The 16,483-nt window shown below is 42.1% G+C and overlaps 1 protein-coding gene across 4 annotated transcripts in view; it reads right to left on the minus strand.

Annotated features, from left to right (window-relative positions):
* Window positions 1–422: 422 nt before the first annotated feature.
* Window positions 423–16,483, minus strand: part of cxxc4 (CXXC finger 4) — a 41,277-nt gene continuing 25,216 nt past the window's right edge. For all 4 annotated transcript variants that reach the window (XM_086211647.1, XM_086211649.1, XM_086211648.1 and 1 more), the window contains one exon: window positions 423–1,529. In XM_086211647.1, coding sequence (XP_086067773.1) covers window positions 1,485–1,529 — 45 coding nt within the window. In that variant the 3' untranslated portion in view covers window positions 423–1,484. The remainder of the gene's footprint in view (window positions 1,530–16,483) is intronic.

Below are 16,483 nucleotides of genomic sequence, written 5' to 3' on the forward strand. Positions count from 1 at the left end.
ACCACCCCTCCCCAATCCGCCATCCTCCCTTCTCTTACTTCTCTCCTTGTGTCCCTCCCCCTCATGTTTCCCCCCCAAATGCATTCCAGCATGACAAACCACATGGGATTTCACTAGTCCTTTAAAGTCTGCTGCCTCTGGGAACCGCGCTCCGCCATGCAACATTTTAGTATTCTAGGAAATACGTGACTTGGGAGGCAACCGGTGCTCTTAGATTTCTCCCGTCTCCTCTCAGTCGTTATTCCTGTTGATGCTTTGTAGTTACAAAAAAAATAAAAAAAACAATATAATATTTATATATTAAAGATGTCATTATCAGGTGATGATAATTGATCAATTCCTTCCTCTATTGGTGGATTCGTTTTCTTGATTTTTCCACATCAAACATTTTCTGTCAAGATGTATTTTACTGAAGTCTCTTTTTTTATTATAACACATAAAAGCATCACAACAACAATATACAAATTCTTAGTAATCTTTAAAACCAAAACACATTTACACATGCAACAATAGGGTTTAAGACAATGAGTAACTTATTGAAGAATTTTTGTTTTTGGAATGTGTAACGTTACTTTGCAGGAGAAAAGTCTATTCTTTAGCTCCAGAACAACATCTGCTATGTCGAATATCTAGAATGTGTGGTATTAATTCTAAATTGAAAAGCTTCCAACATAACTGACAATACCCGCACTGCTGTTTAAACAAGAGGGTGATTTCACATGGTTGTACTATAAAGGTGTACTTGAGAATATGACCTCTAGACAGCAGTCTAACTCAATAAGTGTCGGTCGCTGTCACAATCAAATAATGCCCAATTAAGACTTTTAAAGAGACGCAACTCCCCACACAAGACAATGTGCCCTGTTCTGCAGTGAGTTGACACAAATGAGGAGGAGTCCATCACGGAGGCGCCGCTTCACCTCGCCGCTCCAGACGAGACAAATCGCACCAGTGACGACTTTAACATCAGCCAGGCGTTAGTTTAAAATAAATCGGTGAAGTAGAAGACAAAATAAGAAAAGAAAAAGAAATGATGATTCATTTGGGTAAAATAAATGAAGTTTGAAGAATAATCAACATGAGAGATTATTGCTCCGGAGTAAAGTGTGTGTTCGTTACATCATCAATCCTTGTGGCCTCTTCAGTTTGACGGATTCAGTATGATTGTATGATTGTCTGTTTGAGTCCTTTACACAGGGTTGGCTGCAAATCTACAGCCACAACACTGAAAACACATTCATAGACACCAAAAATATACATTATGATACTGTCAAAAGGTACAATAATTACACAGAAAAGGAAATTACAGAGTTAAAACAACACCATTATGTTTTCATTTATCTTTTCTGTCCACTTTTTTCCCCCCCTCCTCCGCTCCGTTTGTCAGGCGTGTTGGGTTCTGTGAACCTGTCAAGTGCTCCTAGTGGAGAGTCAAGAGTCCCACCTGCCCTCCTGCTGGGTGGGGGCGTCCGCGGCTCGCCTCTCTAAAAGAACCACCGAAATGCTTCACCGTTGGTGACCGGTGTCCTCTGTGGGAGACACAATGTGAAGGACATATTTTATTTTGAGGTCATTTCATTACAACGCATATATATTCAATATATGCAGGAAAACTGTGGCCACTTTCGGAATCTAATAATCCGTGATCCCAGGTCACTGATGAATGAGAGCAGTTTTAAAAAAGCAGGCATATTAAGTACAGCAAAAACCCAGAGGCCCAGAGGGGTACTTAAAACGCACAACCACCAAACCAAGTATTTCATCAAAGACCCAGCCAAGGTGATTACATCCACGCCCCACCCACACCCAAATAATCATTACACTAGATGAAATATTCAATACAAATTCCCAAGAAGCAACAATGAGGCATTTAATTACTGTGAGCTCCAGCCGCAGTGAGGGGGAACAGTGCATCATTTCAATTTGAGCTCGCGCCAACCGCCGCCCCTCCTCCGCCTCCTCCCCAAAAACCTCTACATCAGAGTGACAGCCTCTCCGTTCGGAAACTCATTTAGAAGTCAGAGACATCGAACACTGAAGTCTCCCACCAATCCCCATGACCAATTAGCACATTTTTTCCCTTTTTTTTTTTTTTGCTGTTGAGAAGGGAAATGGTGCATAATCAAAACTAAAATCGTTTTTAGCCTGAGTGGAGGGCAATTTTACATTTTACATGTTAATACCAAGTGTCATCTGTGGCTCCTTAAAGGCGTACTGGCAGTGGTGCCTGAGCAACAGACACGGCTCCTACGTTCAGGCATTTGCAGTTCATCGACCACATTTACACAATATTTATGATGCGCAGCGACAACGGAAGAGACATGCATTGAATTCAAGTGTTGTTTTTTTCGTGACAGGATGAGCGCGGTATCACAAACTGAAAACATGCAGCTCCAACAGGCCAACAGGTGTTAACGGTCTGTATCTGTGTGTGATCAATTCCTGCAGCTGAAATTAAGAGAATCGACTGGGGGGGGGGATGCCGTTTACAGCCTCATACGTGATGAGGGATTGTTTGATATTTGTCCTTGTGTTCGAAGATATTCTGAAAACACGAGTAAGACGCTACCTCGGGAAGTTTCATCAATTGTACAAGCTTTTACAGTATTTTGGATCAGAATATCAACATTTTTCGAAAGGAAATTATATAATTCCATGAAAGAGTACTATTAAACAGATTATCGTGCATTGTGAACAGTTAATTGTTTGTAATAGTGCTGGATTGATATTAGCATAGCATCCTCAGGAAAATCGTGATTTTGAGCCCTATTGCTCAGCCCCACATGATGATACCCATCCATGGAGCCATATTTAGTGTATTATTTCATGTCTACACTGAAGTCACAGTTTCACAGAGCTTATGAGACTTGTACAAGTGTATACAAGTGTATTTCACAAACCCTTCACACATTTGCAAAAACTGCATCTGTGCATCAGGAAACGGTGATCACATCTATATTCAGTACGTTCAGGACTACTTTCCTCAGACAGGAAGGACCACAACATCTGCCAAATCCACTTTAGCTAGATTTAAAGGTAGATTTAATGTATTATTATGTTCTATATGATGTTTCACAGTTTACTATATATCAGAGTTTCAATTCTTACTGTATAATTTGTAGATTGTATAGTAAATCCGTGGCCATGGATTGCAAAATGGAGCACAGATTATAATAAAGTGGGCATAATTTGCAAACCCGTGTGCATAGGGAGAGGACAGAGTTGCACGACTCTTACTTTTGTCACCTGGGGGTTCCGTGCTGTCACATTTCAGTGGGATGTTGTTGTTTTTTCATGTGTAGATATCTTTATATATCCATAATCATTAAACAGATCGAATTCACAAGCAACACACAACCAGCCTCCAGTTGCAAAGGTAGATTTTGAAAAAGCATTTGAGGAATACTGGGGTCCAACCAGGGCTGCGTACACTTTAACAGCATCGACTGAATTACTTTCATATTAAGTACAACAAAATGCTTTATCATTGATAGCCAAGAGGTAAGATTATCTCCAAGTTACAATTTATGTTTTATGATGTAAATCTGCTTTGAGGGGAAAAACGCCAACATGTCACATTAATTTCATTCGCTCGTACTGCAGTCAGGTTTTTGTTAAAGGCAAATACATGGACATTTTTTAATGATGGCATTGTCAATACATTGCTGGCTGGTATTTGTGATGGTATCAGAGAATTACTATTAGGAACCCAGCTATGGTGACACAGATGGGGACACGGGGACAGACCAAATCCCACACACAATTAATCAGAAAAAAATCACTATATTAATGAAAAAAAAGTGAGAAAAAAAAGGTGTTGGAACTTTAAGATGATGACTTCCTCTAACAAAAGATACCAAACCCTCCGTCAGCCCCAGCCATAAGTGAGAGGTTAATAATCACAAATGTTCAGTCACGACGATGAAGAGGACAAGGATTGTCCTCACACTAGCTTCAGATGCATATATTTGTTTCTCAATGCGTAAACACCACGTTTGCCTTCTTTTTTCACACTTCATTCAGTTCAAAATCACTATTATTCATCCAAGTGGATAATGGAGTGACCCGGAACAGCAGGAGACCATCATCACCAATTTAGAGTCACGAATGAAATGAAACATCATCGTGTTTTGAAGGCTCAAGATGCTTTTCCAGAAGATCTTTTTTTGCCTAATTGCAGTGAGCAGACACCCGACCCCCCCTTGTTATGTCACTGAAGCTCCATTAATTGGGTTTTATCATTTTTTGGAGGCAATTACACTCAAAAATATGTCATTTTTCATGTCATTTTTGCTTTGTTGAATATTTGATAATAGAGGAAAAACAGATATGGTGTCTGACTGGCATGAAACAAATGCGCCAAGCCAGATTTGACCAGAGTTACATCCATGGGCCACCAGGAAACCTCATGGAAAATGTGTTTTATTATTAATATATTGAAGAAATAAATGAGCTACCCATGAAGAGGGTGGCTTCATTTCAATGTTGGTTTTAAGTACTTAAATATATTTCACTTCAGTGAATTTACTTTTTCATACATAAACATCTGTTTTTGTACTTTGTAACTGACATACAACACTGATTCAAACTGGCATGTTGCTCTTTAAGGAACAACTATAAGGCTCCTCACATTTAATACATGAGTGAATCTTTTGTCTGGAACAATATAAGAAGTGTCTTAACTGTCAGCTTGATTATTAGCTTTTTAGCAAGTTCAGGCACACAAAATTATTGATTCTGTCACTGTGATTCCGGCTGTAATCAACAATTTTCAATGCAAATGCAGGCAAAAGAATTACTGCAAGCCACGGTAATGTATGTACAAGACTTAAAACCATAATAACGGCAACAAAGAAACAACAAGAAAGCGGAGTTAGATGGCGATGGTATATTAAATGTGTTTGAGGTGCCAGTCTGGAGGACAATGAGATTAATCTGCAGTTTAGCACATTTCCAGGTTCACACAAAAGCAGCCGAGCGATGAGCATCGACAAGCTGCTCCTTAGCAGCAACTTTTCCTGTCAAACATCTCAGCATGTTTGTTAGAGAACTACGATTCCTCGGTGCAGTACTTGTGAACATCACGGAGCAGCTGCAGCATCACTTTTAGCCATAAAATCTGCTCACTTTGTCCAGGATGTGATGCTCAAAGAGCTCAGGCAAAGACGAGGAAAAGGGGAGGTGAGAATGTTTATCTGGATCCATATTCTCATATTGATCAGTCCCTGGTGAAAGTGCAGCTCGCCAGAGACAATAATGACCCTGATCTGGGCACTTGGCATGTCTCTGTTTTGTTAAGTTCCTGCGTTATCGATCCAGTGGGGCTCTTGAGTGCTGCTTGGATTCACTCCCGGGCCTCCTTGCCTCGGCAAACTGCAGTGACCAGCACAGAGAAAGCTCAATTAGCACAGCTCCGTGTTGTCTGCTCCTCCACCTGCATGTTCTTTCAAAATCATTCCATCAACCACCAGGGAGAAGGAGGGAGGAATGACTGAGGAAAAACAGAGCAAACGGGATGCAGGGACAGAGGGAAAACACAGAAGAAAGAAAGGTGCGGAGAAGGTTGATACTGTTATACTCCAGGACACAGAAGCAACAACGAGGTTTTCACCTCAAATCAAGACGCTATGGCAGCAGCTCAGCCCCACGTGAACGCTGCCGCCTGTGCAGCAGAGCATACATAACAACCTGGCTACAACAACACACACTGGGAAAGACAATTTCCCACTCTGGCAATGAAAGCACAAGACCGAGTATTGAACTGACTGAAGGAGGCGGAAAAGATTTCTCCAGACCTCAAATTAACCCCACCACACCACCACTGTGAGCTTTGTATTCCAAGTCTTGACACAGTAAAACTGACATGTGGTGGAATAATTCACGGCTGATTCCGGAAAGGCGAAGTGGGGGTCTCTGGACAGCCATGACGCCTCGTGACGCTAACAGAACCTGGCAGGTGCAGTTAACGCTGAAGCCACAATGCAGGCTGATTGAGACCCGGCAGAAAGACGGGAATATGAATCACAATCAAACTTAAGCAGCTTCGATCTAAGCTGCTCTCACCTCTGCAGGAGCACATGAAGCATAAACTACATTTTTAAATATCCAGGTAGATGTCAACCCCTTCCCTTTTCTTCCACACAAATAAGAGAAAACAGCCAACAACCCCCTACCCAGCCCAATCCTACACTGCCCCTCCTCTCCCCTGTAGCCTTGGAGTCACACTGAGCCGGGGCCAGAGATAAACCACTCACAACGATGAGGATGATAATGGCAGACGCCGCAGCGCCTCAAAATTCAATCAGCGCGGGGACGTCAATGCGGATGAACGTAAAAGTGAAATATGTTCAGCGGCGTGTGTTAAAAGATGCCACACAGGGCTCGCAGAAACAACAACAGGCGATGAAGAGGACGATGAGGGGAGAACGCAAGAGAGAGAAGGAAAAAAATACGAGAGGGAAGGAAAAAATGAAAATAATGTGTCTCTACTACTGTGCTTCTCTCGGCACAATCCCACTGGCATTCTGAGCAGCCTCACTTTAACCACAGACTGTGAATAAATTACCCTTTTGAACTCGGGGTGATTGCAAATGTGCCCCGGTTTCTCTTGAGACATGTCTGGCACTAACCCTCAGCTCTATGCTCCCTGCCAGCCTTGTCACAGAGGCCCCTTCTCTTACCACCAACACACACACGCACACACATGCATGTTCGCACACACACGCGCGCACACGCATGCACGCACACACACACACACGCTTGTACGCACACACATGCAAACACGCATGTATGCACGCACACACACGCATTTACGCACACACACACACACACACACACACAATCATCATAAAACTTTTAATTTATCATAATTACTGGAGTTTTTTTTCAGCCGGCTCACCCTTTCCCCTCCCTTTTTTACTACCTAGGAATTCTCTTCATTCTCTAAGGTGAAAAAGATGAGAAAGCATCCAGGAAAAATCAGAGTGGAGGAAATAGAAACAAGGCGGAGACGAATACAGGGGACGGGAGGAATTTCAGGGTAGGCTGTTGCACCGGGCAGCTGAAGTTGCCTGTGCAGGAGTGCTGATGTGTTTCAGAATGCTCATTATAATCCTCGGCCAATGCATTACACTGACAATACCCATTATTTATTAACTTACAGCCTCACACTTTTCATAAATGCAATCCTTTAGATGCAGCTCTCACAGACTGCAAACACAGTATGTATATATATATATATATATATATATATATATATATATATATATATATATATATATTTTATATAACCCCTACCCTATAAACACAACTGTCCTGACACACACACACACACACACGCTGCTTTAGTCATCTGCATGATTGCTTAAAAAAATACATGTTTCACCCAGCAATGCAGATTTGTGGTAAAACGCAGTGCAGCTAGTTTGTTTTCTTTCCCACCTTGAACATCTTCTACCTTGCAGGTCCCACATAAATCCTCAGAATCAGAAAGTTTGTCTGTGATCATTAATATCAAATGATAACACTCGTGGAAATTATTGGCAAAGGGAGGAAGGCTAAACTTGAAAGAGGAAAGGGCATTTTTCATCACAGTCAAGAATGGAGGACTTTGAGAGCCAGCCAAACATTCAGGGCTGATCTCCAGGTCCAAGAACGAGGAGGGGGAAAAAGTTTCAGCGGTGCAGTCAGCCTTAACTGATGGGTTATATATTGCCTGTCACTTTATTCTGCAGGAATATTGGGGCGTTGCCGAGCTCAAACCTGGAAGGTATAGCAATCCATCACCTGCGTCAGCCATGGTGGGTGGGGGTTGAAATCTCATCTTGAAGCTTGTAGCCAATATTCTAGCCACCCAATGCCGTTTATAAAAGGTGCCTCTCCAAGGCCGCGATCATGGACGGACTGCTCATCTAGTCCTCCACACACCGTTGACCTCAGTCCTGCACCACAACACCGCAACACAAACAGACTCAAGCAGAAACCTTGGATACCCCCTGCATATATATATATATATATGCATATGAGATTATCCTGATAAAATGTAATGCAATTAACTCTTACTGTAATGACATCATCTATTGCTTTGGGGAATGCGTGTTCATTCCCAAAAATATTTTCTTAAGTGGTCTAAAGAAACTGAAGTCGTGGTTTTAAGAAGTACATACACACCTACTGTAAGAAAGCATGTGTTAAATCCCATTTAGATTAAGGGTGCAAGAGTTCAGCAAGCCCACGGTTTGGTTTTGAATCCCTGATTCAGATACAGCAAATTTAGATAATCATTGTGAAGAAGATATTAGGAATATCCTGCAATACAGTCTATTATCTATTAGCGGCATACTGGGGATGTACAGAGGAATAGCGGTTCTAACTGTCCGGATAATAAAATGATTGCAGGATCAGATAACAATGATCAGGACGCGGTGCACGAGTATGGTTTCTCTTACTCGGTCTGATTTCTCTTCCGTGACAATCACATTCTGAACCAAACTAACTGAAACAATCGTTATTACACCAAATGATGAACAACATTGACAGTCAAATGAATCTTTGCACCGGCAGTATAAACTAAGCCCCGCCCACGACACTATTCGCTGAGAGATCAGTTGTCAGCTGAGGGCATTAGAAGTTAATGAGAGGTTCTGACTGCTGAATTTCTTTCAAACCCACACAATCTACTGCATATGTCAAAACATGCTAAAAACTACTGATTAAAATTTTGTTTAGGTAAAAAAAAAAAAAGTCCAGGCCACGCCCACTTCTGGTCCACTGTACAGACACATACAGAATCAGATAATGACGAGAGTTCCGCCGTTGACTGTACTTTATGTTCCAGATTGTCGAGGTACTATATTTTAATTTCCACTGTTTGTTTTTTTTCATTGAAAATTTACTTTGTGAAATGGTTTTGATGCACTTTACCCTGTTTTCCTTGTTTTATTTTATTTATTTTTTTGGCTTTGTTGTGACTCCAAATCCCAGATTTGCAATAACACATATCAGGGGTCTTCACCTCAAGTCTGGGATTGCTGATCGCCAGGTGGTTGCTTGAATGAAGGCGAGAACGGCGGCTGTCAAAGCCAGACCCCGTACCTACCCCTGAACTGAGACGAGATCAGAGTTGCCACAGACACAACAAGGTTAGAACAGGTTTTCTTTGGTTACTGCTGCTGGAGCGTCTTAAAATCATGGCTGGCAGGACACTGTTTTTCACATCAATATTGACGAATGCATCAACACCGACATGCATTTAACAAATGAAGAAATGTTTGGCTTAGTTTAGGTAACTATAGTTTGTTATAACGACAATCTTTACGTTTAGTTTTAGCATTTGTGGGATTAACCCTGACGGGGAATACTAGTCTCCAATTAATCCTAAAAATAAAAATCAAGCATCCACAATTTTTTATTATATTACCCTGAGTCATGCTCACAGTCAACAGCATTTATAATTAATTTGACAGGTAAGGTCTCACTTTTTTTTTTTTTAACTGTTTCCACATATCGTTACATTCACACTTCAGTATTAACACGATTAATCCCAGAAATATCAATTCTACAGCTACAAATTTGAATCAATAGCTCTCAGATCTTAAAACTCAATTGGTTGAACACAGATGCATTAAAATGTTGTATTTATGTTTAATGAAAGCCTTCAATTAAAGCCATTTCTACACACGATGAGTCGAGTGTGCTGAAGTTTGTTGTTTTGTGTGTAATGCCTGGAGCGAGATACTCATCATTAAAATAAAATATGATATCATCTGGGTTTTTACCCTTAAACTGACAATCTGCACTAATCTCAAGCCTTTTTTGTTCTTAAATATTCCACGGAGAACTCCTCTCCAAACATATTGATACATAAGTGGAATACCCTGAGCTATTTCCACATTTTTTTTCTTTCCATAAATAGCGCGAGTATTGAAAAACCTGCCCTCCTTTTCACGACTCATGACAAAAAGGAACACAAGCCCACCAGTGTTGTTACGCACTGATACTGAAATACAGCTAGAATCTTTTAATTCAGCCCCAACCTTGCACCAGCCATCCATCCCAGCAAATCAAGTTAAGTGTATTGCGGATGTTTGTGAGTAATGAGGAATTTGGGAGGTTTTTTTTTTTTCTTTTTTTTGCTGACTAGGCACACATACAGAGCAGGGTGTTGAGGGGGGCGGATGTATGATGGCGTGCTTAAGAGCCGTGCCTGTGAGAGGCGGGGTGGTCACAGGGGGGAGATTAGGCTGAGGGGCAGCGAAGAAAAACCAAATCCATCTCCATCTCGGAAACATCCTAAAGCAGATTACTTACTTCAGTGGGAGAGGGAGAGAGGGAGGGACGAGAGCGCGACGAGCGGAGGAGCATGAGATGGATGAGGGAGCAGAGGAGGAGAGCGAGAGCAATTAGCATAGATGCAATTCTGGCAGGGTCCTCTGACTTGATATTTGACCTTCTGCAAGAGTCTTGCCAAATATCGCCTGAGAAGTGCAGATGGACCATATGGCAAAGTGCTGCTGGAGGCTGAGTGCAGTGTGACTGTGAGCCGCCGTATGCTAATAGGGAATGTAATTACAGCGAGGACGTATATTTTACGAGCCCTCCATAGGAGTGGATTTGCAGTGAGATGGGCCAAACCTCAGTGGCTTCACTTTTTTCCCCTTATCAAACCAGCCACTGATTGGCCAGTATAACTGGGTCAACACAGCAATATGTTGCTTTATGACGACTGCATATCAACAGTGGCTAAAAACCTGCAGTCATATGCTTGGAAAGGGTACATTCACACTGAGTCACATCTGGCAGAAAGCTGCTGAAACTCAATCTGCTACTCTCCTTAAGACCCGCCCCAGTCCGTGATGTCATAGCAGATGTTTTCTATCAGCTGCCAAAGGAAACAAAAACAAACCACCTACTGAGCCAGTGACATCACAGACTTGGGGGAGGAGCCAGGAATGCCTGAAACCATGCAAAACATCGCCGCAACACGTTTTGGTGAAATCACAGAAGTATTCGTTTTATTTAGAGTTGAAAACTGCTCTTTGGAGTGAGAGAGAAACCAGCTCGGTATGGATGGTGGGCGTACAAAAAGCAGGCCGGAGAACAGTGATTTCTGTAAAATCACAATAAACTGTCTCAAGTCTGGAGTTACTATTGACCTTTTTTCAATTTAACTGCTGTATTCCCCAAACCACAACTCACTGAATTGGTTCCAACCCACAGAAAAAGAAAATATTTCTACGGAAAAAAGCAAATGAAACACACTCTGAAATTTTTTTCCTTTCTTTTGTAATGAGATCTGAGTGATATCACAGTCACAACCGGTCAGACCTTCAGCAGTGTCTCTGTGTCTGGAAGTATATTTATGTGACAAGAAGGGAAGAGCCAACGATCAAATTTGGAGATAGAGATAGTTTATATAGACATGAGAGAGGAGGCTGGGCTTGATGAGTGAGTCAACAAAAGAGCTGACTTCTCTGCCAGAGACTATTGTTCCCGTATTACCGTAATTAACCACAGGTTTCACTTTTCCAGTCCAGATGTTTTTCATGTTGTTATTGGTGTAAACACAACAAATGTCATTCACTGCCCTGGGGTCCGTTTCACAAAGCAGGTTCATCAAACCCTGAGTTTAATCCTGATCCCGAGTTGATCGACCCTAAGATAGAAAACTCCGAATTTTCGGTTTCAGTACAGCGGATTTGAATCAGTTTGATCAACTCGGAGTAGGTTCACCTGGAGTAAAGCGCGATCGCGACAACTCTTAAAAGCCAGCATAAGTGGAGCCCCGATTCACCGAGTCACCATGGCGACGGAGAAGCGGAGAGCTTCGTTTTTCACGTCAGTGGAGTTGGAAATCTTGATGCGATCATATGAAGAGTTCCAAAACGCGTTTAAAAAGAAGTGCAACACCGCTGCAGCTGCAAAAGAGAGAGAGAGAGATGGCGTGGAAGAACATTGCTGCTCGGGTCAATGCGTGAGTTTAAATGTAGTCCTTTGCGATCATGATTATTACGGAGGAAGCTGCTTACATGGTAGCGCATTAATTTATATCGTTTAGATGCAATACCGCGGAGGAGAAACGCACTTGGCAGCAACTTAAAATGAAGTATAAAAACATGATTCAAACAGGTAAGACCATCTCATGGGGTACCCCATGTTCTGCACTGTAAATTAAATATTAAGTGGCTGTTTGACCGTGTACAGTAGTTGTTTTATCCCCAACACAATGCTGGTTTCATACACAAATGTCTTCATCGATATCATGTTCTGTTAAATAATGAAGCCTATTTAAACTAACACAGACTTCTACTCAGCCAACAGAAAGAAGGCAGATGCCTGTAAAACAGGTGGTGGCCCAGCACCACCACCTCCAACAGAGGTACGGGAGCTGGCCCTAAGCCAGAGTGTAGGAAGGCCAGTGGCTGAGGGAGTTCATCCTTAGAACCCAACCCCCAAGACACCAGTGCCTTCATAAAATGTAAAATGGCTTGATATATATATATATATATATATATATATATATATATATATATATATATATATATATATATATATGCTGCACCTTCATCCACGGGATCATCAACAAAAGGACATGCCATGTTTGTTGAAAAACTCGCCAAAACTCGCCTGCTCATGAATGAATGTGGAAATCAAATGGAGTATGTGGCTCTGAAAGTGGGTGGAGACAGCGAGAAACTCGAGGTTCATTGACAAAAACCTGGTCCCGACCAGGTTAGTTTCATAGCGTCTGTTACTGCGGTAACTGACCGAGAGCTTAAGTTACCGCTGTCTGTGAAACAGGCTCAAGTTAACCCTCTTTCTCTGGTTTGAGTTACTTCCCTTTGTGAAACGGAAAACTCCGGGTTTTCCTTATTTCAGGGTTAATAGACCCCGAGTTTTCACTAAACCTGCTTTGTGAAATGGACCCCTGGTGTCTGCTGCCAGATGTTTTGCATGGTGAAAAGTACAACTTTGGAATACACGTGCAACAGTAAGTTCAATCATATGAGCACGGTCGCACTCAAAATAAAAGTGTTTGTGAAATCCTAAGTGTACGACTGGATAAAGAAGACTTGATGATGCCTTTCAGAGTTTGTAAACTGACATTTTGTAATTTTGCTGAAATCAGGATCAACCAAGAAGTTATAGGGGGTGGGGGGGATATAAGGGTGAGTAATTCATACACCAACTATAAATTTGGGGTAAAGAATCACTTTATTCCTGCCTCCGAATTTTCATTTTTTGTTTGAAATATCCCTTGAAACATGAACCTGTTTATTTCGTATAAACATAAACAGACATTAGAACTGACGCATCATAATGCTGAAATGTTGAGTTTGAGAATTCAGTAGACAAACTGTTTATCAACATATCAAGTTACAAGCCTGTTTCAAATCAATTTTGTGTGTGAGGAAAGATTATTTTTGCTTAAAAGGGCACTGAGAGTGCAGTTTAGTTGTCCATCCATCCATTGATACTGCCTATCTGTTAAGGGTTGTGTGTGTGTGTGTGTGTGGGGGAGGGCTGGAGCCTACCCCAGCTGACACTGGGTTAGAGGCGGGGTTCACCCTGGACGGGTCGCCAGTCCATTGCAGGGCCATCAGGAGCAATTAGGTGTTCAGGATCTTGCTCAAGGATACTTGGACACGGTCATCGGAGGAAGTGAGGATCGAACCAGCGACCCCTTGGTGGCTAGACAGCCACTCCACCTCTGAACCATGCTGCCCTACTGTTTAGTTGTAAAGGAACATCATTTTATAAAACAAGGGTGCAGACACCATGCTCTTCCATTTAACACATCAGGAAAATCCCTGCCCACACAGACAGAGGCTGAGCCGACACTTGTAGGAGGGAATTCATGCAGCACCCTTGGGTCAGAGGCAGCCGTCTGCAGTCAGGATCACCTGCCTGGCTCTGAGTACACTGGTGCTGGCCTCCATTTCAATTAGTTTCATATAAGTACCCTTGTCCAAGTAAAGCAATTTTACACAAGGCTGCTACAAAGCTAACGCTCCTCTGGGAGCAAACTGTGTATGGAAGACAGCAGTGAAGCTTTCAGGTGCAGGAAAACAAAGCAAGGAGATGCAGCAGCGAGGTCAGTTGAGCTCTGAGACGGGAAATCAGAGCTGCGTGAGCAACAAGAAGGGCAAGCGTTGAAGGATAGCAGCAAAAAGAGGAGGGAGAGGAGGGAAGATGAGCAGGACATGCGTCGAGTGTGTAGATACCTGCGGGATCTGGTATGGAAATCCCCAGTTACTTTGCCAAGTCGCAGCCCTTTGAACAGTGGAAGACGTCAGCAAGTGCGTCGAGAAGCCATGTGGGTGTAACGAAGCGAAGGCTAAGAGGCAACCTGCTGCCAGTTCTCTGAAATGTTAAATTGAAATGCAAAGTAGGAGCAGGCCTTCCTGTTTTGAGCAGATTTCTTAGCATCTGTGAGGGAGCCCTTAAACTGAGAAGGTCTATATACAGAGCTCTGCATATTTACAGTAAATCAACGTAATATTTAGGTTAGGATTCAGAAATTCACACAGCTGAAGTTGATTCTTCAAGTGCAGGCAGGTAATGGGAACTTGGGTCAAACCAATCTATGCATCAAATACATTACGTAGTGACAGCTCCATCTGAGGAGAGTTTTGAATATCGCAGTTCCTTTACTCTGGATACTTGTTTACCTCTGATATAGAAAATATCAGCAAAAGATGCTGGGACCAACAACCTTAAAAAGTTTTGAGAATGAGATACAAGCGCCTCTGGCGCAGGAACCAGAGAGAGTCACACGGAAGGAAGAGCTTTTCAGGTCCCTCAGACGTAAAATCATTCATTTTTGTCACAATCAATGGTGGATGACTCACAGTTGCATCCACGGCTTGGATGATTCACCAGTTCAAATGACGAACGTTTAGACCAAAGACGAAGTGAATCTGAGGGTATAAAACATCCAATCGCTGCACATAAAATGATTTTATGTGTGCTTGCTGATGTCACATTACCATGCAAGGTCACAACGTAACAAGCTCATGAAATAAACCAGCTTTTGAGGCCTCAAATCATGCCTTTAATTCACCTATTAGCAAATTAGCATCCTATAAGAAATCGGGGTGTCGTTCAGTACAACTCATTGTACAAAACAACAATGAAGATTCCTAAAGAGATTAGCATAGATGCTGCTACAGCAGAATGACACCGAGAGCTTGTCTTGATGGAAAGTTTGCTTTTAGAAATCAGCTGATTGACACTGACAGACAGATGGCTCATCCAATCACCTGACAACCATTTTTTGAAAGTATCTGCTCTTTTCAAAACAACTTCAAGGAAGGCTCTGTGTAACAAACCATCTGACGTGAACTGTGAAGATTTTCCTATCTACAATTTCATTCAATTTTGTGTTATACAAAATACTGTAATTTTGCTTAAACAAGGAGTTTTTACTGATTGGCTCCATTACAGGTTCAGATGTAGTTTCGTTATTGGTAAAAAAAAAAAAAAGATATAAGAGTAAGTTGAAACAGGTAAAACTGACATTCAGAACGTAAACCTTTGTCATTACTTTTCTGTATTCTTTTCAGAGGAACATTAGGATTTATTTGAAGAAGGTATTTTCAGACTTTCTTCTGGAGTCTAAACTTTTGTCTTGTGAGGACAAACTGGTGCTCTTGCACGGGCAACAATGAGGAACAAGAGGCTACAAGTAGATTTTGGGCAGTACTGTATTAATGAATTTGCACAAAGTGGGTTATCAAATCCAAAGCTATGCATGAAAGAGGACCTCATTGATGATGTTCAAGTTCGCCGGAGTGGAATATCACTTTAAACATCTATTTTGAGACAGGTGCTAGGTGATAGGAGACGGGTTAGCAGAGGAAAACTATTGCTGAAGGAAGATCCAGCCTTTTGTCTAAGCTTGCAATCTGTTTGCGGTTTTGCTTGATGAGGGTCTCACTCTGAAACTTCCCAAATAACAGTAGTATTGCATGTTTATCTTCCTTTAGCGATTCAGTTTAGCTGAAAGGACTAAAAATAAAGCCTTAAGGTCAGCTCTTTAGCCATAGAAAAACAGAGGTGGTGGCATGGCTCACAGGCAGCATAGCTGTCTAGGAACCAAAGGGTTGCTGGTTCAATCCTCACTCCCCCAGTGACCATGTGGAAGTATCCTTGAGCAAGATACTTAATCCCTGATTGATGATGGCCCTACGACGGACTGGCAACCTGTCCAGGGTGTACATCTTGCCCAATGTCAGCTGGAATCGGTTCCAACCCTTCCACCCCGCGACCCTTTACTGATGGATGGAAACGGATGGACGGATAAACCAGAAAGTGAAACTAGTGCTAAAGCCATCTCGCACATTGAGAGGAAGAACATTGCACCTGCGACTTCAAATGAGGAATGGTAAAAGTAGGCTTTAGCTAAACTGGAGTGAGAGTTGACAGAGATATTGTTAGGAGAAAGCCAGTGGGCAATGTAATATGCCAAAGGCAACACTTAAGA

The sequence above is a fragment of the Aulostomus chinensis genome, chromosome 8, assembly GCF_037954235.1.
Source record: "Aulostomus chinensis isolate RoL2024-O1b breed Wild chromosome 8, RoL_Achi_v1.0, whole genome shotgun sequence".
Lineage (NCBI taxonomy): Eukaryota > Metazoa > Chordata > Actinopteri > Syngnathiformes > Aulostomidae > Aulostomus > Aulostomus chinensis.